Source organism: Merops nubicus, unplaced genomic scaffold (assembly GCF_000691845.1).
Source record: "Merops nubicus isolate BGI_N331 unplaced genomic scaffold, ASM69184v1 scaffold22089, whole genome shotgun sequence".
Lineage (NCBI taxonomy): Eukaryota > Metazoa > Chordata > Aves > Coraciiformes > Meropidae > Merops > Merops nubicus.
Genome location: NW_008629322.1, coordinates 24464 through 49728, shown reverse-complemented (window position 1 = coordinate 49728; position 25265 = coordinate 24464). Strand labels below are relative to the sequence as shown.

Below are 25265 nucleotides of genomic sequence, written 5' to 3'. Positions count from 1 at the left end.
TGCTGTCCCACAGACTGAATGGCACTAGATTGAGCCCTGCATTATCAGGTAGCATGGCTGAGAATGCAGGAACAGCAGGGGCAGAAAATATTGTAAAGCTGAGCCTTGAAACCACGAATTTAATCAAGATCTGTTTCTGCTTCTTGGCAAATATGTGCAAGTATGCTTGATCAGCACATGCTGTTTGAAAATGCACTGTCAGTAATGCTAGCTGATTAGATTGCTGTCAGGTGTAGAAAAGGTGTCAGTCTCAGCGACCAGGGTATCAGCAGCTGTAGAGGTGGTAGTAGTGCTGCATACAAGCCAACAGTACTTTATAAACTGATCTCTCAGCCTTTCTAAGAACTAATTTTGGTACTCACTGTGTTCTGTCTATTCTTTTACTTTCCATCACTTTACTGGTGATGTTAAACCATTTTTGAGGCGATTCTTAAAATGCTACTATAAGCAAAACATCTCCTCTAACATAACAGCTAGCAGGAATAAGTGTCTTTTCTTATTTAGTGGAACAAGATGCAGAAGCAAGCACCAAGTGCTATGTTCCCTCCTCCTCAAGTGTGAAAGTACTGAAGTTTGCTCATAGGGATGAAAACCACTCAATATCATTCCTTGTGTGTGCAGCCCAAGATATCAATTGCCCCGTGTGGCTTCTCCGGATTATTCTGCTCACCTGTCCCTGCAGTTACTTGGCAAGTCCCCCACTCATTTGCTGCCAGAGTAAATGTCAAGGCAGAGGGAGACAGCTGCTGTTAGAGATGGTTATGCTTCGACACCCTTCACACAACTTTCTAATGCCAGGTGTTACTTACCGGGTTATTCTCAAATAACTCCAGGATGAACGTGATGGCACTGCTGTTGATCCCCACAAAGAGATTAATACAAGACAATGCAACATAAGCAGTGCTAGGGACACTGAAGAAAGAAGCAGCAGGGTACATCATGGGAATTACTGCCCATCTGCATGCAAAAGATAGAAAAACCTATGAATCATAGAACAGCTGAATCAGAGAATCATACAATGGCTTAGGTTGGAAGGGACCCTAGAGACCAGCTGTGATCTATCTATGATAACAGCTTCTCAGTATTCTCATGTCAGTTGGCCTAATGAAAACAAGAAGCTGAGCTTTCTTCTCATGCCAAGTGTAATGAAATGTTGTAACCAACTAGAGATACTAGTACGGTGTTCTGCCCTGGTTACTAGATTTAATAAGTTTTTCTGCTTAGTCTGTTTTGCTGTTAAAATGTAGGGCAATAGGAACTGCTCAAACTGAGAAAACTGAATGCAGGCAAGCTTATTTTCACCCCAGGTATCCTTGCACATCTCGCAGGATGGTACACCAGGAGGGAGAAGTAAAGAGATGTTAGATAAAGCAAATACAATGTACTCATTTGCTAGATACATCTCAGCCTTTGGAAGTGTCCAAAGGAATCAGAAACTCTGTAAATTTTGATATTGTTTGTTAGCTCCTCTACCATTGTTTTTTCACTCCTGATCTGAAGCTTCCTGTACCATGATTTCTGGGACACAGAAAATGTGCATTGAGCAGCACAAGAGGAGTATTCCTCTGGAATAAACTTCAATGCTTAGCAACAGTCAGTTGGAACAGGAAGAATTCAATAACAACAACCTGAATTGCTTAGCAGGGCAATACAGACATGGTCAGAAAAAATCATCCCAAATTTACCTTGCCTTTTTATGTTTGTTTGTTTGTTTGTTTGAAATTAAATTTTATTTTATTTTGTGTAGCAAATTGTGAAATTATCATTGAAGTGACTGCCATGTGATTATAGTTTTTTCTGAAAATTTTGTCTTGGTAAATGCTTTAAAATATGCAGACATTTTAAATGTCTATCCACACAGCCACGAACTACTGTATTCTTCATATATACACAGAGCCACAGCCAACTTATTAAAGATATCACTATTGCACTTTAAGAAGATGTAACGGAAAATTAAACCAGACTATAATTCCGTTACTACTTTTTAACACTGAATATTTTACAGAGGTTAAATGATGATAATGCTTTGCATTTTTTCAGGATTTTCATTCAAATAATACAAAAATCTCAGAAAACCAAAGGTAGTCTGCCTAGAAAGGAACTGCTCCTTCTTTGTCTTAATTTGTGATATACATAGAAGGATGTGAAAAGCTTTATTTCTTTCTAACTCTAGAAAGACATCAGGTTGATTATTTGGCCTAGGCTAGATCAGCTGCAAGGCTACCAGGAATATGATTTTATAGATAAACATATATGATCACTAATTAAATGAGAGAAAGTTAAAAAGTTGATGTTGAAAGTTTGAAAAGTTCAAAAAGTTAGAAAAGTTTGAAGTTAAAAAAAGTGTTGAAGACTGAGTACTCTTTGCCGTTGGGTTAAACACTGATATTTTAGTACTGGCTTCAGTGACACAAATGAACAGCCACTAAATTCCTACACAACGTACATATCAGAGAGCAGCAAACTGAAAAATATATTTGCCTATAAGGATCACATTTAATGCTTAAAAATGTAAGGCAGTGACCAAAAAATTTCCTTTACAGCATGTGGCCAGATAGAGTGTGTAAATAACCTGAAGCAGGGACAGAATCCAGTTCTAACCTGTATTGTACCCACTCAGTTTTATTCTTTAAAGCTGGATTTCACTAAGTACCAAGCTCAATAACATAAAATAATTTTCATGTGAAATATAGGGCCCCACATGCATCCATAACCTTGAACACTCACCCATACAGAAGCAGCAAGGCAACAAGCACAGGGAGGTTAGTCGGAGAAGTGTATGCTTTCTTGTTGAATCCAGCAAATATAACCACCACCATTCCAGCACTCAGTGTGTAATTCACCTGCCACATCACAGGGTGGAGACCAGCATGTAAGACCTGAGAAGGTCTGCGAACATACTCAGATCTTACATATTATTCCAAAAGGATTTTGTATTGAAGAACAGTGGAATTTATGAGCTAGATTAGTCACACTCAAGCTTTTGGATCAATGGGGCCCTGGCAGCACTTGACAATTTTCCGAGACATCTTTTATCAAACCATGTATCAAAAATACAACATATATTACTGTTTCTTAGGTTATCATTTGAAAGCAAATTATTTCATTGTTCTGCTGGCAGGCTGCCCACAGAAAGAGGCTGTGGGTATGTGAGGGAAGTGCAGTTTCTGGTGTTGCAAAGAGTGTGTAGGAGGGAAAAGCTATTTACTTGAGCCACATTCCTAGGAGGAGGCTGAAGTGAGTGTGCTTGGCCACTGCTCTCCTGAGTTCTCCCTTCAGTGTTAGTGGCACTAGCCTACCACAATGCACAGAGTTCACCGTGCAGGATGGAAGGTAGCATTTCACAGAACTACTAACACAAATTAATATCTTTGCATTGTGCTGTACAGGGCCATGGCCAAGCAGAATTCCTGCAGACCAGCAGGGGACAGGAGCACAGAAACCCACTTCTTTTCCTTCATTTACTAAATTAATGCTTTATTTTACCTACTTCTGAAAGAGAACCTTCCAAAGTCTGATGAGTTTTGGGCTTTTCAATTATTTACTTTTATGTTTTAGTTTATATTTTTTTTCGATTCCATGTTCATGCTTTTCTTAATGTATAAGCCCTCAGCCACTCTCTTTGTTGAGAAGGCACAGCTAGAAAACAACTCCCTTGTTGTGTCTCAACTTGGCAAAGAATTTGCTGCTTTGTCACAAAATGGCCTGAGGAGTAGTGGGAGGGTAGCTGAGCCCTGTCACAGCAAGCCTGACCTGTGGTCTAAATCTCTTTAGAACAACACAATGAACATGATTCAGTGACCTAAACAAATTTATGTCATTTTAGACACCCTAGAGTATCTTGTCTGGCCTGCAGCTACTGTTCCAGCAGCTTGTGAATCTCTTCCCCACTCAGATTTCTGGAATACCTTGAAACACATTACTGTTCTCCTAGAGAGCAGGAGTGACTAGTATCAGGCAACTGCACTTTCCCCTGCTATGGTAGGTTGTACTTTATTATACTCTCAGTTTTAAGGACTGGAAATCCTAAGATTACAACAATTTCACCTTCAGTAGTTGAATAATGAGTTGTGCGCCTGACAATTTCTACCTCTGTAAGTAGTTAGGAAGTCAGGTCCTTAGCATGCTCTCTGAGAAACACTTGAAGAAATGAATGCTTTGCAACGCTCAGAATCCTTTCACTTGGTTCACCGATGAGTTCCCAGTTCATGCAAACCCAGGGATAATTGCAGGCTATGAAATCAGAGCAGCAGTTACTCACTATGTCCCACATGAAGTTAGTTAGCCAGTAGATTGCAGGGCTCACACCACTGACAAACTGTAGATGCTTGGCTTTTGTCACACGTTCTTGAATTAGGTATAAAACAAAACTGGCTGGTATAAAGGACATGGCAAAAATTACACAGATAGCAACAACAGCATCCACTGAGGTGGTCAGCCTGAAACAGTGTACAAGAAGGGACTGTGAGCAAGGCAATGGATGTGATGCAACACAACACTATATTAGCATTTGGGAAATCTGAAGGGAATTTTAAAATCTTGAGGTAGCAAGGCTATTTTGTAAACAGAAGAATTTTCCAATTTCAAAATGCACAAGTGTATTTTCCCAAGTTGTGCTGGGGACTGTAGCTAACTAGTATGGTTGATGGTGGCTCCATTCCCTGATTTTTTCCTTGCCTTCATTCTCTGCAACAGTTCAAGTCCTATATCTATATATTTATATATCAAAACCAGTTTGACAGCCATTCCTGTATGGTATGTCTCAAAGTAGACACTAAGGCACAATAGCCGAAGCGTTCTGGGAGCTGGGAAGAGAGGGACTCGCAGGACGCACATTGCAGGGAGATGAAGCACAGGTCTTGCCTCTGTGCTAAGGCAGAAGTTTTCAGTTTCACTGGATTCTGAACTTAATAGGAGACATGAGTGGGAAGTCATATCTTCTTAGGGGTGTCTTTTCAAGAAATCATGGCTTTTAGATTCTGCAATACAGCAACCGTACCACATGCCATTGAAAATCTCCTGTGTGCTGTCCTTGGCACCAAGATGAAGGTTATTGACTACGGCATACCTGTAGTCAGTTAAGGACAATTTTTGATTTATTTTTTTAATTATGATGTCTGTGTTATTTAACATGTAGATCTATTGCCTTTGGAGCATGAATAACGATTTCAGGATCTTTGTGCCTGAGAATCAACAGAGACATGTAATCATGTATAATCAATGGTCATAGCTCCTACATGGGATGGGAATGAACCCTTCTAGGAACATAATGAGACACAGAAGAATCGATTGTGTATCTAATTCTTGATCAGAATAAAACTTCAGGGAAAGGCCTCCACATTCTGTCAATTGAACTGTTTCTCCTCAGAGTGTGAGTACATGAGAGATGGTAAACTGCCAGGAGAGGGTGGGGTAAAAGCCAGCAGCAGAGCACAGGCAGACTTACACAGTGACTTCAGAGAGTTGCTCCTTAGTGAGGTTAAGAGGATGGTTCACAGCAGTGATCCCGTATTGCTCAGGGTCTTGACCAGACCGCAGGTTAGCTCTAAGAATTGCATTATTTGCTACGTTAAGGAAACTAACCATAGCATGCCAGCCTTTATTGTTAAACCACACCTAAAAGAGTCAGAAAGCACCGATTCATTTAAGAAGCCTTCACTAACAACCCTGAGTTGCAGCAGAAAACTTGGCTGCCTTTTATCTACTTTGGTGGGCATTGTCAGCAGGGAAGAATCTAGCATGGGGAATTCATAGTCCCTAGGCAGAGTCCAGCAGGAGGAGCTCACACACCATGCTTTTAAAAGAGTTGGCCAACCACTGTCAAGGGAGTTTATAGAAACATATTTTAAATTTTAGCAGAATGTGTCCTGCTCAGAAATATTCAGGACAGCAAGAAGTACTAAGAACATGGTTTAAAAAACCTCACATTAGAAATAATTTTTCATTAACATATCCCATATTATTTATTAGTATTTCAGCTCTTCTTGCTTCTGAAAATGCCACTAGCAATAGTCTCAAAATTTGAAGTCTACATTAAGAAAGACTGTGAGTTAGAAGACTTCATCCAGCAAATACCTTAATATTATCTTCAGTTTCCATGTATTTAAGAAAATTAGAAATTTCTTTAGCAGCAGCCTCTGAAGCTTGTCCCTAAAATAAAAAAGGAAAGGCTAAAGATCAGCTGTCTAGATGAAATCTGGCACTGTAGGCTTTCAGCTTTAAAACAATTCTTTAGCAAAGGGACAAAAAAATTACTTACTCCTGTCACATTCATCATTCGGCCAAGATCACTTAAAAAATTGACAACTTGATCTCCAGAAACATGAAGGACTGGAAGCCTTCCTCCTATAGAAATTCCTCCATATCTAACAAAGAGAACAGTATCATCAGTCACTTAAACCACAGACCTAAAACTCTGTACCTTGAGGAATTTACTGAAAAGCCACTTAATGTAAGCTTGATTTCTATACATCATATAATTGAGGTATGACAATCTCCATTCTTTGTTAACAAGTTGTAATGGGTCTTTGTAGTGGTTAAAAATAATAGAAGTTCTGTCAGCTTCTGAGGTGTTCATGCTAGGTTCCTGAGAAGATTATTACTTAGAAAGAACATCTGGAGAAAGTAGTTATTTCTGCAGTGCAAAATCTTTAAACCAAGATAACTGACATGCAACTATTTGGACAGCATGGAGGACTGAGGACAGCGTGGACCTCAGCTGACATTTCTGTTGCTCTGAGAGAGGCAGGCATTCATCAGTGCTGGTGCCAGCCAGTACTGCATAATGATAAAGAGCATTGCATGAGATGAACCAAAGTCTAATCCCGTAGAACATAATGCTTGCACATGAACAAGCAGATAGTCTGTGAAGGAAGCCAGTGATCCAGCTGATAACTCTGAAGTGAATTCCTACTGCTAATGAAACACTAAATAAGTATGTTCTTCAGGGTAATTAGTCATCATTCTAAGCTTAGTATCTGCAGTGTAGAGATCATACTGGGGTTACCTACTGCCTCTGTGTAACCGTGGGGCACTAATGGAATCTGTTCTGTAACTACTGCACATGTTCAGGGCAAGGATGGGAAGTCGTGGTTGTAACTTCTGTATTTGATAGGCTGGTGCTTAGGTTCCTTCCTACTCAGGTCCTTTTCTTGGAGAGTTCATATTTTTCTGCTGCACTTTCAAAAGAGCGGCATCAGAGCACTATTGCAATGTGGTGCAGTACTGTATTGCAACTCAGATCCCATTAGTCTGTCTCTTGTAGATAATAAAACTATGATAGTTCCATTGTATGCCTCTGGCCTTCATCCTAGTAGGGGTAGTCCAAACAAATATAACCCCTTGTCTTTAAAAAGACCCTTTGCTGACTCCCAACCTGCTTCCCACTGAAGACATCTCTTTGTTCTATACTATCTGCCACAATTCCCCTTGTCCATTCAGAGAAACATTGTAAGGCTCTGCAGTGAAACAGAAATTCATTGTTCCTTTATTTACCAGCATAATCTGTGAATTGGTTTCTTACCTTTGCTCATTGACCCAGTATTTGCTCTTCAAGCTGAAACAGACAAAGAGAATCCTGTGTCTTAATGCACTGAACCAAAGTCAATGTATTGTCAGGCTTAAATGGAAATGAAAGATGAATTCCTATGCTTTACAGATGCCAGTTCCCCTAGACAGTTTTTGTTTGTGAGTTGTTGTTTTGGTTTTGGTTGTGTTTTTTTTTTTGTGTGTGTGTGTGTTTTTTGTTTTGTTTTAGTTTTTGTTTGTGATTTTTGGTTGGTTCTTTGTGGGTTTTTGTTGTTGTTGTTGTTTGGTGGAGTTTTTTGTTTGTGTGCCTCTATTTGCTTTCTTTTGTAATTGTTGATTACTTTGATCTGTGGGATTGTAAGGAATTTTAGTATTCTCTGCAGTGCGTTTTTGGGGGTTTGGTTTTGTTTTCTGACATGATTCATCTCCAGACATAAGCAAAATTTCTAAAGTGACAGACACATACTGGCTCTATTCTAAAACCATAATGAACTGATTTTAAAAGTATGGTGTATGTATCTAAAGTAATTATGACACATCCTGGGAGGAATCAGTCAAAAGCAGCCAGCACATGGCTAATATAATTGGAATTTCAAGAATACTGCTGGGAATTTAAAAGGTAGCAAGGCCTGAATCAGAATAGGCCAAGGACACTGCATGGATGCATCATGCAGGACACGCAGGCAAGCTGAGGAGCTATCAGTAGGATAGATACAGCTATGTAACATTGTCCTTTGGCTCTTTAGCACTTCTGGGAAGCAAGTGATAATTAACTCAGGCAGATGACGACACTGGTGTAGCTACAGCTCTTCATGAACCCAAAGTAGTATCCCTGAAGGCAGTTCACCATGCTGTGCAGAGGCACCAGTTTTCTCACCATTGACGCAGTTACCGTTACCATGATGTTCTGTCAACACTGAAACTTAGCTCTGCCTATAAAGGAGTACCCAATTATACAAATAGGTATAATTAAAACAATTTAACTCCCCTAAAATAAGCATCTCCTATTCTTACATCAGGAACATGGACAAAGCTCAAGTCTGCACAATACTGTGGTAAATGAGATGCTATGTTATTAAATGAGAATTTAATAGCCAAAAAAAAAAAAAAAAAAGACAGATTCATCCCTACCTCCCTTTTATCAAGGTGGGATATGTTTTCACCAGAAAATCCGAAATATTTCTGTGGGTCAGATCCTGAAGAACTTCTGTGCTGTGCTGCACTCTCTGGAAAGAAAAGAAAAACTAATCAAAACTAATCAATCAAGGTAAACTTTACAATCTCTAAAGCTGTTAAGTGCTTGTCAGGAAAACAACAAAAATAGCTTTGGTTTACAGGAATTTCGCAGTTTTGTAGCATCACTGAAATGAGAGTGGGTCATTCACTTTCTAGCCCAAACATCCTTACTTTACTAAGATTTCAGAAGAAATTGTGAAATCACAGAAGGTTGCAATGCCTGACACAAAACACTGGCACTTCGCTCTGAAGCTCGGCCCAAGTTATTTGCAACAGAGGCCAGGGTTGCTCAAGACTTATTCTTCATTGTGAAAGAAGGAAGCTTTTCAAGTAAATTGAAGTCCCAGTGAAGATAAAGTAGTTTCTACTATTTAGCAAGTTGAAGTAAAAATTCACATGAAAACTTCACCTTCACTAGCACTTCAGATATTTTGAATAAAAATTACTTTTTAATTTTTTTTTTTTTCCCAATGAAAATGATGTCACACGATGCTTTTATGAGTCTTTTGCAAATAGAGGGTCACTATGAAACACAAGACCTCAGACTTGCTGTGTTTATCTCAAGGCAGAATATACTTAAAAAGTTTCCTGGGCATTTTCAGATGGCAAAGCTTGCAACCTGAAATGACCTAATGAACTTTGCAGAAGTTCCTACATTTGTCCACAGGTGACACGGAAAATACACTTCAGGTGTCTAGACATTCTAGACAATACACAGGAAGACTGGTTGCACCCTCACAGTGCCTTCATTAAACGAGGTGTCTATGCTCAGACACACAATTATTTACATACTGTTGCTTCCCTGGAGACTCAAATGTGAACTCTTCCTGACAAGTTATATAAAAGTATCATATCCTGCAAAATTATCGCTAGAATATTCTAATAGACACAATTCCCTTACAGGACTAGACTCCCCAAAACCAAATTTTGCATCCTACTTGGAATTGAAGTTTTAGACTATACTTCCCTCTCAAATACACTGGCATGCAACTTTGGCAGCCAGTTGGACAGGAATTACTTGGAAATCATAAATAACTTGGGATGCTGTGAATAAGGTCAGAATATAACCTCTTTATTATTTTGCTTCATAGACAGAAATTCTACAGATATTTAAACCAGCTTTGCTTCTTTTGTGAATAGTGACAGAGAAACCAAAGCAAGCTGAATCAGTATTTTTAAGAGATTGTGTCACTGGTTTGGATTCAGAAATTGATTAAGCTTGTGGCATCAGTGTTAAAACTAGCCAAATTACTGAAATAATTCTAATGTGTGCAGCCTGGCAAACAGGAATATTAAAACTGAACAGTGTGCACGGTGATATGTTAAATTAAGGAGTGACAGTGGCTGCAGTTTTGTTTTCCTTAACTTGTTAGGAAAACATTTAGAAAATGTGAACACCAACAGGCTATAATACTCCTTCAAAAAAGCAAGCACCTTTTATCAATGGCACCACTATGATCATTCATGGGAACAGGTGGGGATGTAGCCCTCATCTCTTTTCCATGGCACATCAATGGTTATTAAATTGCTCATCTTCTTCTACACACCTACAAGCATCTGTTTTGATAGCTTAGTACTTACTTTCTAGCAATGGAACCAAAAGACATGTTGTGAGAAATGACAATTATTATTAAAAAATAATTATTTAGGATAGACTTAATATAAACTCATCCATTTTTAGTGATATGACTCCACTCCATGTTTTTCAAAATCATGACACTTTTTCTTTTCTTCCTTCCTTCTTTCTCCCACCTTCCCTTCCCTTCTTTAAAGAAAGGCTGTCTTCTAAATAGAATTCTTTGAGGCAAGTATATTTTTTAGAAGTTATTTGATAAATTGTTAAAGATTTTGTGATTTTTGTCTATAAGAAAATTTTGCAATTTGGATGAAAATAGCAGTCAAATTTCATTCAAACGTGCAAGCTTTACCAATACCTTTGGAACTGAATTCCAAATACCAGCAATCCTTGCTCCCTTAAAAAAGTTTACTTGGTTACTTCTGCGTATATCATCATAGCAAGATATTTATATGCTAATCTTTCTTCCAGCACTTGCCATGAAACTTTTCTATGAAGCTTTATGACACAGGGACACAACCTGTGGTGGCGGGAGGCCTCCTGCACCTGCAGGGCATTCTGGCAGCATAGTGAGTTTCTTGTGAGTGCTGCACTTGCAGGAAGGTGAAGGATTCTCAGGGCTCCACTTCTGGCTCAGGAGAAGGCTGCTTAGGTTAGGATGAACAGCAGGTATGTTCCAGGCAGTTGGCATATTGTTGCAAGGGTAGTTCCTGTGTAGAGGAGCAGACTATTATACTGTTCAGAAATACAGTTCATGGGAACTCACAAATCCACAACACCACAATGCTCTCCATAGACATTCTCCGCTCAGCCCCTTATCCTGTGAGTTATGAATAATAAGAAAATTTTACGGTACTTGGTAAACATGAAGAAATATAATCTCTCTCCACATCTCTGCCAAGTTTACTGTCTTCAGCTTACAGATAGGACACTGAAGGAACAAGGAGACTTTGTCTGACCATTAGTACACATGCAATCTACAGTGGACAGATATCTTTGCATAGAAACTACATTTTTCCTTGCTCATGAAGCACCTTTTCTCTCTTTGTTTTTCATTGTCCTCTTCGTTCCTGCTGTACCAGGCAGAGGAGAGGAAGGAGAAGAGAGAGGAGAGGACAGCCAGAAGAATCATGACAGGGAGAGAGACAGGAGAAAAGGAAAAAATGGCAAAGCATAGCATGCCAGTGACAAATGCCTCCAAAGCAGGACTCACAAGGAGGGCTCTACCAATATTGTCCTCACTTCAGAGTGAGAGTAGCTTCATATCATAGAGACAGTCCTGTTGCTACTTCACAGTCTGAGACATTGCTGAAGCTATTGATTCCAAACACACCAGTGGGAACAGGAGGAACCTGAGGGGACTTACCCATGAAAATGCCAGGGCAGCTGTGAAGATTTGGGTCTTAGCCAACCAGCCTACTGACATAAATTTCAAGGTTGCTTGATTCTAAATATAACGCTACATGAGCTGGTTTTTCAGCTAGTCCCATTGAGCACTGTAAATCGTTCTCAATCCAGTGGCATTATTGTCTTGTTGGTTTTTACTTTTGACCAGATATTATATATTATTGTCAACAACATATTTGAAGCATTTGCTCTAGTGAAAAGATAAGCCAATTAATTCTTGTTTCATTCAGGTTCCATTAGTAATACCCTGCTAGAAACCTCATTCAAGAGAGATTAGCAACTTACGGAAGAGGCTGATCCTTCATGCAGCGATTTCCAAATCCTGGTTTATTCAAGAAAGCATCAGTGAGGGAGACCAACTGCTCACTGCCAGGACGCTCATTGCTAAGGGAATAAGGTAGAACTTTCTTGATAATTTTTTTTTTTCCAAAATATTGTACTGGAATACCCATAGCAACTGGTGAAGGACAGCCATATGGATGAACCAACTGCCTCTTTCCAAATGCTGAAAATTCAACGATTTTCTTTATTTATGCAAAACCCCAGAACCTTCTCAGATCTTAACAGGCTAAAGCAATTGTCTTTTTTCTCCTAATATTAAAGCATGACTTCTGACATAGTCCTATATTCCAAGACATATTCTCCAAAATGTCTTGACTCCACCATTCTACCCTCTCAGCTCTGTCACACTTAGTAATCACATGATGAAAAATGTCATTTACATTTGCTGAGGCCAAAGAAACAATGTTGCTAACAGTGAAATGTCTGCAACTAACAAACTAGTAACATTAGACTACAGAATATTGCTAGCATTGTGTTATACAATTATGAATATCAAACTCAGCTCCACTTGCTACCACATGTAAATTTAATTAACATTTTGTGTGGATTTTCAGTATGAAACTCAAGGAAGATGCTTCAAGATCATTGCACTCAGTTTTGCTGCTTTCTGCTATCCAGTGTCAGACAAACATTGTTTATAGATTTCCTCTGCATTGCACACATTTTGACTTGGTGCAAGTTCAGCTTCAGAATACGTGGAAGTGAAGGTGAAGCAAGTGCACAAAGGAACTGTGCAGTGACCTGGAAAGAGCAGAACTCAAGCTTCTATGAGGAGTGAAATGAGACAAAGTGCTAGTAGACCAAAAAAAAGCAGAAGCATTAATAAAACATGAGTCTCTGCTTTCATTTTGTTTCCATAACTATTCCCAAATACTGTACTAACTATACGTAAATCTACTGTACGTCAGCACATAGGCTTGAATCTCATTGTTCTCTAAGATTATTAGCATAGGAGTAATTCAATGGCATGTCAGAAACAGCTGGGTTTCTTATTGTCCTGGATCTCCTGTTAGGCAGGATATGTAACTTTTTAACTGTTGAGGTAGGAAAACTTTGGAGAGTACCAAAGACAGCAGGATATTTGAATGACTGTTGGTTAGACATACAAGCAGCTGTATTCTCCACTTGCACCGATATCATGCTATTTTAAATCGGCTGATTCCAGTGGAGTTAATCCTTTTTTTTATAGTACATAGTGTGAAAACCCAGTAAGATAGGGCCCCATGATCCTGAACTCTAGGGAGAAAAGGTTGTATGTATGACAGATGTACTTTTAGTCAGTGATTCCTCTTACCTGAAAAAAGTAAACTGTTGTTCATAGATCCAAGGGTGTAAGGTTAAGGCAGGATATTCTCCAAATGGAGGAATGATGACTGTAAGTATTAAGGACAGCAACACAAAACTAGCAGGTAGAACAATCTACAGGGAACACAAAAACATCACATTAGGTTATTAGATACATGTTGTACAGTGACACTATACACATCTCATAATATACATAAACAAAGGAGGGATGGCAGGAGCACAAAGATCAGATCTGGTTTAGTTCCTGAACACTAAAAAGTTAATTTCCAATGCTTTCAATTAAGATTCTGGTTGTCAGAGGACTGCATTGTATGAAAAATACAACTCTGGGCTGGTAGTAATGGAATCATGAACTTGGTTTGTGTGATAGACTGTAGGCAAAAAGAACAGGAGGTGGAAGAGCTGGAATCACAATTATAACAGCTGGGGACACTTGCCTTTGTTGCTTTGTATAGACGTGGCTTTAGACACCTCATAGGCAGCACTGAGAATGTTGTGAGAGGGTGTAGAACAGCACAAGTCAGTCTCTGTACCTGGGCTAGGAAGTCCTTGTGGCTGCGGGAGGCATGGTGGAACCGTTTGATGAGCAGTGCTTTGATCTGCTGATTTACAAGCTCAAACCCTTTATACTGGCGGGATCCTCTGCCTTCATTTTGATCTCCTGTTATGCCTACTGGCATTCGAGAAGTGTCATTAGTTTTCAGTGCAGTTTGTTCAGCTGGCTTGTTCTCAGCAGAAGTTTTGCCAAGAGTAGAACCATTTTCTTGAGTGTCTCCTAGGTTAAGATGAAAAGAGGCAAAGAAAACACTTTATCCTCCACATATGAAGGTAGCACAAACAGTTTAGTGAGCTCCAGGTTTTACCAGATATATCACATTGCTTTAATTATGACTGTTGCACTGTGATTGTATCTAGTGGCATCATATAGGTTAACACTTTTACTCAGCAGGATGAATAAGTTAATCATGTATGTAGTTTATGGACTAACGGTCAGCAAAGTACTTTTTCTAAAACTACTAAAATCATTGACATCTAGGAGCTTGACACTCCACTTCTATTTACCTAGTTAAGAACCTTATCCAATCTAAATAAAAGTCTTTCTGTTGACTTCATCTTGTTTCTCAGATATCCTGTCACCCCCTAGAAACAGATATTTGCTGACCACATTTATTTTGGCAAGAACACCATACAAAGACTGAAGGGTCTGAGGCTCTTCTTGACTTGGCATTCAGAATACAGAGCAGTCCCAAGAAAAGTTTATCAAAGACTGATTCATGGATCTATACCTGCTTTTTGAATTCCAGGGTCAGCTTCTGCTGTGACCTTTAGGAAAACCTGCCATAGACAAATAGATCTCCCAGTTAGGAATAGAACAGGTACAATAACCTGACTTCTAGAACACCAAACATCATCCTTTAATGTAAAAGGAAAAAAAATGTAGATACCTTTTCAGTACTCCTGCTTATTACACAGTTGGAGGTACCTTACGGAATATCTCAGAAAATAAAGGAACAAACTGAGGTACAAATTTCAGACTGGTGAGTCATGCTTCACAAGGCTAACATGAAGTAGGGCTTAGATCCTTTCTCTACATCCATGCCAAGACTTTGAGAGTGCCAGAGCATATCTGGCCAAGTTTTGACAGGGGCATAAGGAATTAGTAAGATTACATGTTTAAGAACAGGAACTGTCTCAGAAAACGTTTTTGGGACTAATCATAAGAGCAGCAGGTATTTTAGTCTACTTGTTACCTCTTCAAGTGGTGTGTCTGAAACTCCAAAACTGCTGAGACCCAGGTCATCCAATGTTTCCTCCAGTTCTCTGAAGAGACTAGCATATGATCGCTGTTTAAAGTGTTTATTGGGCAAAAGGTAAGTGAGTTCCTGACCAATGTTTTCAATTAATTTTGCTTCTGGGATATGATGATGAATTACTTCTGCTAGCTCCTTCAGATCTCCTGTGAAAAGTCAAAACAGTGCTCAAAGAACTAATATTTACCCATGCTAAGCAAACATGATTTCAAAAGCTGTTGTTTGCACTTTACAAAAGGTGACTTCTCTATTACATAACTCACAGATATCCCAGTTAATTCTGTACTAGACTGGGCTATGTTGCTAATTATGCTCTGGAACTATGTAACAGGGAACTATTTCAGGTCTGTTAATAAAGCATAACAAAATCTTCAGGAATATCTATATAAGTTCTTCTCTTATGCAGGAAAGCCAAAATTACTTTTTCTGAGAGAGCCAATGTCCTTTGCTCTAGATAAGCTTTAGTTTTTATTAACAAATCTCACATTTAGGTGCTGAGTAGTTAAAAACTCAGCCTATACTTCTAAAGCACACAAACTCCCAGTTTATCATCTGTATCTAAGACCACATATACATCAAAAAGGTGCAGTGGTAAGAAAAGTCACGAAGCAACCTTAACAAAGGTCACGCTAGAATATGATACGGGTGTTAGACAAGTACTAAAGAAGTGGGTCCCAGCAGCATTGATCTGTAAGATGGGATTGCAGCATAACAGGAGACATAACTATGTGTTGGAATGCCAAACCAATCCCAGCTTCTTACCATCCAGTTCCTGCTCTGGAACTACTTCTTGGTCCCTGGGTGCACAGCTGGAGCAGGAGCAGGAGCACTGAGATCCACAGCTACAAAATGACTAGCGTGGACAAGATGAAAGATAGAAAGATGAAAGTGCATGCAAAACAGGATGCAAGGGTTGTCAACCTTTGAACGGCTTGAGTCAGTGAAAACTGTCATATCTGGAGCATCTTGAACATATTATACTGAAACTCATCTGAGGACTGGATTAAGCAATGCAGAAAACAAATCCCCCTGCACAAAGCATATCTGTCTGAAATGGTGTGCAAAACATCTAGGGAAATGTCATCAGCAGTGGCCACGAGTATACGGATCACGTTGCTACTAAGACTGGAAGCAGTGCTAACAGCAGAAAGAATCCAGATCCCTGATCCTCAAGTTAGGCTGGTTTAGCTATGGATAAATGTAGTCTCTTCTGGTACCTGAGCTAGTTACTAGACTACATAGTGCTTACAACCAGTATACTGCAAAAGCAAGCATCAGAAAGACCTGCAAACTGACAAGAGTGAACTATACTGAATGCTTCATGGCCACCTGTTATTTTCACCTATCTGACTGCCAGTTTTGTACACAGGCTCAGGCAGCACTTAACTGCTTTCTACCTTGGTGCAGTGCATGACTGCAGGAGTGTAAAAGTGTTCTTCAGAATCCATGTGCAGGGAGGGAGCCACATACTTACCATAGCCCTTCCAGTTCTGGTGGTTTTCATCTTGCGAACAAGAGTGAGATAGAAGCCAGACCCAAAGCAGTTCTTTAGGAATACAGGAGAGCCTGAGCAGAAGAGTTTCCCTTGGGATATGATGGCTATTCTGTCTCCAAGGATGTCTGCTTCATCCATGTGATGGGTTGAGAGAATGATGGTTCTGCCTAGAAGGAAAAAGGAGCAATGTTCAAAGCATGAATTCTCTCTGGAACTCAAAAGTGTGCTTAGTTTTTTGGCAATTAATGCAGAGTTTTTTCTGCACCAAAGCTAGGTTCTGTTCCAAAATCTTATTAAGTTTGTATTCGTATCCCACTACTCATGACAATTTGTATAGCAGGCATATGCTGCATCTATGACAGGTTTTGAAAAAAACCCAACAATGTCCACCCTCACACCTGTTACCTGAACGATACTTCAGCAGAAGATCCCAGATAGATCGCCTGGAATATGGATCAACTCCAGAAGTTGGCTCATCCAAGACTACTACTTTTGCTTCACCCACAAAAGCAATGGCAACAGACAGTTTTCTTTGCATTCCACCTACCGGAGGACAGACACATCCAAAGAGTATGAGTTACATTCAGTTGCAGGGATGTAATGGCTTTTCTATGTGGGAACAAATTAATACAAATAAAAGAAAACACAGCTTCATATTTGTATCTTCAACACATAAAATATGTCTGCAAAGCTAAATCAATAATCACATTTTCCCCCTGAATTTCAGAGCAGTTTGATCAAATTCTTATTAGTTTTTATAATAGATTTTTCATCTGTTAGTTGCATTTTCTGCTCCTTGCCAGTAGCAAAAGCAGGAAGATATGAGATTTTCATGCTCTCATGCAATGCTAACCATCTTTGACAGTTGCATTCAGGACAGAGTAGTGTAAGACCACCTGGCTTTTTATTCAAATGAGCTTCTGAAAGTGAAATGTCTTCAAATACGCTATGTGTATTTGTACCTTTAGAATGAAAGATATAAATCCTACCAAATAATACGACATTACAGAGTTCTGATCCAAGCTGTGGAGCAGCATGATAGTATAATATTTCATTTCTCTTGAAATAATAGAGCATTGTATATTTCTTTCTCACATTGACTTTTTTTTTTTTTTTTTATATGCTCATTCAAAAATAACAGCCTTAAATATATTTGAATTTATTGTATACTTGTAAAAAACAGAAACTTTAGGGACAGGGTTGTGCCATCTTTACTATTTGTACAGTCCCATTTACTCTTTGAGTACTCCCCAGTGCACAGTGGTGTGTCAGAACATGGCCTCAAACATGTAGTTCAAACAATAACTGTCCAAAACCAAAGAAAAGGCATCAGAGAAAAAAAGTCTTAGAACAATCCTGTGGGCACCTGACAGATTCTGAGCCTCTTCATCTCTTTTATGTGTGAGGCCCATGTCTTCTAGCATTGTTTCCAACTCTTGCGCAGCTTCATCCCTGGATCTCCCTTTCAGTTGAGAGTAAAACAAGATGTGCTCTGCTACAGTAAGCCTGTGAAATCAGACAGAAAGGCACCAATGCAATTTAAATGAATAAGCAGATTTTTTTTTTCCCCCAAGCAGCAATAAATTCACTCTAGGTTTATCTTGCTAGAGGAAGAGAAGCTGCTTTACCCTAAATCTGGATCACATATCTTTGGGATCAACACACTTTCAAAGCAGAACCTGCTACTACAGGAACAGGTATAGCAGCCATCAAGCTTCCATTTATGGGAATAAAATGGGAACTAATGTAGCTGGGAGGGAAGGGAGAGTGCTGTTGAGATGAACAGAAATTGATGGCAGTGAAGCTGAAAAACACCTGAGAAGGTAGTAAATGGTCAGGTGGTAGTGCAAAATGGGTGTAAAACCAACCTGCTACTGCACTATCAGCTCAGATTGTTTTGCTTTAGGAGGCTTTAATTATAGTGCATGAATCCTGAGGCTGAACTCCTGCTAGCACACACCAACAGGAAACATCAATGCCAGGAGCACTGTCATTTTCCCTGGGAACTTTTGTTCTCAGCTAAACAATGCAGGAGATTTCTACTAGATTAAGAGAACACCTACCTTACTCAAGTGTTAAGACTCAAGTGTTAAGAGCTGGAGAAGTGCCTCTGAGATGTATCTACTGACAGTATATTAAAAGAAACCACACAGGTTTGGGGCTGTGTCAAGCATGCAGACTGGGACCCTTATTCTTAAAGCTAGTGTGGAATGAGACTTACTGATTGAATAAGATGTTGTACTGAGGACACATGCCTAGTCTGTGTCGAATGGAGTCCATATGAGTCCGGATATCCAGGCCACCAACCAGCACAGTTCCAGAGGTGGGTGGGAAGAGGCCTGTCAGTATCGACCTGGGAAAATAAAATGAGGTAATTCCCACTCCCCTATCTTTCTCTGCCAGATTAGGAAGACACATTCCATGGTTCCACTAGATGGAGCATGATGACTTCTTACTGTGGGCCTTGATGAAAACTTCAGTTAAAAAAGCATACACAGAAATAGTCTTGCCCTGCTACAGTTGAGAATCTTTGGATCTGCTAATGTAATTTTTGACACAATTCTCTTTATGATTCTGGCCTGCATTAAAAAACTGGTTTAGGCAGCTACTCTGTTTTAGAGTAGTCAGTTCAGCATGTTACATCATCCCTATGTATGAATGGATCTAAAATGAAGCTCACCAGGAACAAGATAGAGAATAATGGTTTGAGGTCTCCAGCCACATCAACTCATGCCCTACATCTTTATCTTCTATAAAATGGCAGGGGGACCAATGTTATGTTGCAAACAGGTGGAATGTGTTACTAGATTTGGATAAATAAAGGATTTTTCAGGTCTGAAAATTTTAAAGCAATAGTTTTAGTTAGGAGAATAGAATATTTTTATTTTGGGTCAAACATTTATTGCAGAACAATTAAAATTAAAAAGCCATTTAAAGTGCATTTGAAATAAAGGGCTTTTTTAATTAAAAAACCTGAAGTGCTCTGCTGCGAAAAATCATCGTGGAACACTTCAATTATTTCAACATTTGTTGAACTTACCACAGACTCATTAAATGTTTTGTTCAGCAATTAATCTTATTTTACCAAATAAAGTTCTGCATAAAGAAAATTAAATGTTCCTAAAGTCCAGCTTCCTGAGATGCTAGAGTTCTAGGACCAGAGGAATATTTTAATCTGGACATAGATCTTGCATATATGTAGCCATTTTGTCTAAAGAGGGCCCATATTCTTTATGCCTTTGCACACAAACAAAAAAATGTGACTGACAAAGCCAGTTAAACAGAGAAACCAAGAACATGTGGAATGGGGTGGCTTTCAAATCTTCAGCTCTTTCAGTCAGAAGATCGTTCTACTGCATCACCTATGAGGAGTCTGGCCATGGGAAATCAACTCTGGGGGAGAGAATTGCTTCTTTCTCTCTAGACTTTCACTTGTTTGTGTCATGCATCGCCTCCCTCCTTAGCTAATCCAGGATGTCTTCCCTTTGCCTAGAGGCAGCATTTCCCTGTCTGGAAATAGCTTGATGTAGCACGTCAAGCCAGCTGCACGGGTGGTAGAGAGACAAGCAAACAGTAAAAACAGAGAAGGCTGCTTCTCAGGACAGAGCAAAAGACCACTGGTCTTTTCTTCTAAAATATACTTACATGGTGGTTGTCTTTCCTGCTCCGTTGTGACCAAGGAAGGCTGTGATCTGGCCCTCATAAAAAGTAATATTTATTCCATCTACTGCTGGCTGGGGCCTGTTCGCAAAAATCTTCACCAGGTTCTGAATGCACACTCCTGGAATCAATCCTGTTGGCTCAGGCTCAAAGAAGGTATTTACTTGGAAGGCAAGAAATCAAGAATGAAAAAAAGAGAATGAAAAGCACTTATTTTAATCCCAGTTCTGGTGATGGCACATTAGTAAGTGCAGAAGCAACAGCACATACCCAATAAAACACAGCATCTTGTGCCTGGGCCAGATTCTCCAGCCACACCAGTAGCAAACTGAAGTAAAACTTCCAGCTGCAGCACAATTTAGATTCACTCACGTACCAATGACAGGAGACGCAGAGCCCAGAACTGTAATGGTTTGTGAGGGGTAACTCATTGCATCAGGTAAAGCTTAACATGCTTTCTGTTTTTGTTGTGTAGCAGGAAGATTATTTGGGCTTGTTGTCTGTAGCTACATAGATAGGCTGAGAGATTACATTAAACAAGCAGCAGGTTGCCTTTCTAGCCAGGCTGAAATCTGCCATTCAAATAATCTGCCCAGCTGTGCATTCTTTTACCATGATGCTTTAAAAAAACCCCACATTTGCCTTTAATCATGGTAGGTGAAATTTACCCCCTTGCTGAGGCCAGCTCAAGACTTAGGCAGTACCTAACATGATCACTACATGGAATGGCTTTCTCTCAAGATTAAAAATGCATTGTTGTAAATAGCACCATCAGGATGTTTTATTGCATCAGCTTCTAGACAAAACAAACTTCCTTTGAAGTAAATTAAGCCCTCCGGCAATGTGAATTATGGGAGTTGAGAAATTTAAACTAAAGACCCTGTCCACTTTTGTTTACACAGAACGCTTAAGGCTTTGTAGGGAGGCTTGTTTTGCAACTGCAGTTTACTTAATTGTTCGCTACCCAGCAGGCCTGTGTGGAGAGCAGCCAATGCCATCTGCGTGAAGCCAGCCCCACCTCCAGCAGTGGCTTGTATGACTGTCATTATAAACAATACTCAGGAAAAAGTCACAAATATGTTGTACATGAGAGGGCTGTGTGTACTACAGAGCAGCTGAAACAAAGTTACTAATTTTAGAGAAAATAGTGTTTATGACAAACTTTTCTTTTGCTTTGTGAAGGAATCTAGGTTTCCTTAGTGGGAAAATACAAACATCCCTGTATTGGCTAGATAGTTACACATATGTTGGCAATTGAGGTGTCAGCCCTGGTTTTATCTGTGTCACAAGCTCAATTCATATTTGCCTGTAAGATGTACTGATAAGTTCTGAGGCAAATTCTTTGAGGATCTCCCCCACTCTCTGCTTTGCACCACCTGAAGGACACTGGTGGAGTATGGAGCTCCCTTTTTTTTTTTTTTTTGATTCATATTTCTCCATTCTGTTCCTATTCCCAAACTGGGACCCAGTTTGGGTCATTTAGGTCTTTTTTTCAGAGGTGGCAGCATTTGTGGAGGATCTGGATAGGATTCTGGTGAAAACACTACTTAAAACATATCAAGAAATTAGGACAGATATACAGTGTGTCTGCCCCGCTCTGCTAATCGGCGCTAGCATTGGACTGCACTAGACTTAAGCCATTAGAGCTACTCTGTGTTTCCCACCTCGTTACTCTTACATGAAGCACTAGCTCCTGTATGAAGCCATTTTAGAAACCGTGTCCTTGAACCATATCAGGTCTGCTCTTGGCTTCTCCATATTTCCCAGTTCCTGTGTGGCTTGCTGAAAGAGAAGGCAGACTTTTTTGTGCAGTGACAGGCAAAGCCCTTCCTCTGTGGCCGTGGAGCAGGTGGACCCTGGGAACTGACGAGTAGAGCACCAAAAAGATAAGGCAGTACTAGGAGAAGATTGGCTGCAGTAACCTTTGCCCTGTGCCTGTCTTTTTCCTTTTGAAGTCCTGTCCTGTTTCCATTCACTCTGAATGCATGTTTTCAGTGCCTACGTGAGGGAGCTCCGCTGACCCCACTTTTATCTCTAGCTTTTCAAGACATTCAGTGGGCTTAGAGGTGCCTGTAGCGGTTACTTTTGCTACAGAATCCACATGCATTCCTCTGAGCATCACATGCAGAAAACTCCTCTGGCTTCCCACAAAAGACGACACTGGAACTTGAAAACAACGAGGTCATTCAGGAATTTTTAGGTGGTGGCTGATATTGCCACTAGAAAAGACTGCAGACAGACATACAGAGCACTTCAGATAAACGCATTTGAAACCAGTCTTTCTGTACACAGGGAAAAGCCATACGTAAGACACACTAAAGACAGCACCCCTTCCCCCCAACAAAAAAAAAAAAAAAAAAGGAGTGCTGGGAGAAAAAACATTCCTCTCAGCATAAGTATTGTTACTGAAGTCATGTTTCTGTTTAATTCCAAGAAGTCAATGTATGGGTCTCTGAGGCTTCCCTCAACATGAATACTAATTTGCCATAGAAACAGCTCACATTTGCACAATAAAAAACAAGCTACAGAGCTCTTCTGGAAGGCAGCTCTCTTATGTGTGGTGACTAACACATTCTAAGGGGTTGTGAATGTAGAGCAATCAGTAAGAGGGCAGCTGGGAGAATCGGTGCCTCTTTGAGCTTAGCTCTGGCAGTTATATGCCACCCTTTGTAGCCTGCTTGGCTCTTGTAGCTTGACTCCAATCATTCCTACATCTAGTTTATTATGAAGTACAATGAGTAGAGTATCTCAGAATTACTCAGGTTGCTCTCTCTCCTTACTATTAATTTCATCTTTGTCCTGGACATCTGTCTTAGGCTTCCCCTGCTCGCCGGTTTCTTTTTCTCGTTTGTGTTTACATTGTTTGTTTTTACCATCCTTCTCCCTCTGGTTGTCACTCTTTTCTTCTGGCTTTTCAGGTTCTTCAGATTTCTTTGTTCTGCTTTCATTTTTCTCCCCTTCCGTGGCCTTCTGATCCACACAGCCTTCTGACTCTGGACTTTTTTCTATAAAAAAACCAAAAGTAGCCAACAATTAATAAAACTTTTTTTCTCCTTATCTCTAGAGGGGCTATGAGGAAGCGAGGGTAGTCCTAAGCCTGGGCTTTCCAGGAGCATTAATCATCAGTTAACACTCAGGTTAGGAACACAGCACTCTAAGCCATCTAGTTTTAAACCTGCTTCACATGTCAGGAACAGACATTTAAGGACAACGATTGACAATTTTGCAATTATAGACTCAAAGAGGAAGATTCTGACTAATATTAGGTACATGGTTTATATTTTGTCCATGCAGCGCTAGACCAAATTCTTCACCACATATAGAGAAAGGCCATACAAACACTTCCCAGACTTACTGTGAGTGAGAGGAAGAAAAAGAAAACGAAAAGGTTAAAGGAAAAGCAAACTGCTACATATATTAAGAGACCAGTTCTAGGCTGGAATGAATCAGCTGGTGTTAACTTTTATACAAGAATTTCTGGCTTTCTGATTTGGTCTTAGACCTGCCGCCATGAAAGAAAACAGAGACATAAAATCACTAATGGGGACAGCCTTTAAGGCAGGAAGAACAGTGATGTAAGAAAAGGGAGCCCCTGGATGAACTCTTTACCTGGCACAAATTCAAGCTGGCAGCCTAGAGTGCAACTAGCACAAGTATAATTTATCAGGTGGCCTAGGACTTAATTTTATCGTGAAATTTCACCATAACCTTTTGCTCTAAGACGTTTTAGCCCATAAAACTGTATAAAATTACCTGGGGCACAAATAGCAATGTGAACAAGTTCATCATGTCACCTAAATGGCAAAGCAGGGGATATAAAAGTGCACTGATAGAAGTCAGTTTCGGAAGTAACAAGGTAATTTGCCAGTTCAGCTTCATTTTCAGCTGTGCATTTACCTCACCTGACATATTCTTATCCTGTTTTCTTCCCAACACATTAACCAATTACAATAACTGAAGGAAATGCTTAGTATCACACTTGGATGGAAGATAGGAGTGGGGAAAATTCTACAGTAGTTCATGTAAACTGAGGCACTGAAGAGTCTTAGTTCTTCAAATAGGTAAGAATCACATGCCTCCTACATAGAAAGTAGCCAGAAATGACCTTTCCAACTGTCTCTGCTTGAGAAAACCCCAGGCAATGTTTTCTAGAGAGGATGAAAGAAATATCAGCACGCTCAGGCTAGCTGAGATAATAATGAAATAATTTAGATCAGAAAAGACTTCCAAAGCTCTCCAGTGTAATCCTTGAGAAACAGGGCAAATGCAGATCACAGTGACTATCTCAAAAAGAGATTTCACAACCTTTTGAAACAACTTGTTCCACTGTTCTATCTACCCTTACAGTATTTTATTTTCTTATATTGGATCAGAATTCCTGTTTTGCAGCTTACATCAGCTGCCTCTCATGCTTCCACTAGTCACATCTACCTTAGCTTTCTCTTTTAAGGCTGAGCAGGCCCAACTCTTTTCAGCATCTCCTCATTTGTTACATGCTCCATCTCCTAATCAACTTGGTGGCTTTTTACCGAGCTCCCTTCAGTAACTCTATGTCTTCCTTTTAGTGAGGAACCCCAAACTGGACAACGTAGTACTCCGGATGAAGTCTCCCAAGTGCTGACTAAGAAGGAATAATTACTTTGCTTGCACTGATGGCTATCTATACTCTTGCTAATGAAGTTTAGGATGCATCTGGTCTTCTTGACTACTGAGGCATGCTTGATGGCTTATGTTCAACATGTTGACAACGAGACCTTTTCTACAAAACTGCCTGCCATCCAGGTGGTGGCCAGTCTGTATTATCCTGTGGAGCTATTCCATCCCAGAGACAGTATTATGCATTTACTTTTGCTGAACTCTGTAAGGTTCACATAAAGCCATTTTCTCCAGCCTGTTGAGGTCCCTC

At 39.8% G+C, this 25265-nt stretch overlaps 1 protein-coding gene across 1 annotated transcript in view; it reads right to left on the bottom strand.

Annotated features, from left to right (window-relative positions):
• The window catches only part of ABCA4 (ATP-binding cassette, sub-family A (ABC1), member 4), a gene marked incomplete at its 5' end in the record, with an annotated part of 56818 nt that overhangs the window by 8992 nt on the left and 22561 nt on the right, over positions 1–25265 (bottom strand). Inside the window, 21 exons of the mRNA XM_008946965.1 lie at positions 810–957; positions 2728–2843; positions 4262–4439; positions 5447–5616; positions 6076–6150; positions 6260–6365; positions 7523–7555; positions 8659–8753; positions 10860–11049; positions 12032–12130; positions 13383–13507; positions 13927–14168; positions 14680–14728; positions 15145–15350; positions 15967–16057; positions 16679–16866; positions 17105–17242; positions 18066–18205; positions 18921–19052; positions 20345–20522; positions 23257–23352. Of these exons, the coding sequence (XP_008945213.1) occupies positions 810–957; positions 2728–2843; positions 4262–4439; positions 5447–5616; positions 6076–6150; positions 6260–6365; positions 7523–7555; positions 8659–8753; positions 10860–11049; positions 12032–12130; positions 13383–13507; positions 13927–14168; positions 14680–14728; positions 15145–15350; positions 15967–16057; positions 16679–16866; positions 17105–17242; positions 18066–18205; positions 18921–19052; positions 20345–20522; positions 23257–23352 (2795 nt within the window). The remainder of the gene's footprint in view (positions 1–809; positions 958–2727; positions 2844–4261; positions 4440–5446; positions 5617–6075; positions 6151–6259; positions 6366–7522; positions 7556–8658; positions 8754–10859; positions 11050–12031; positions 12131–13382; positions 13508–13926; positions 14169–14679; positions 14729–15144; positions 15351–15966; positions 16058–16678; positions 16867–17104; positions 17243–18065; positions 18206–18920; positions 19053–20344; positions 20523–23256; positions 23353–25265) is intronic.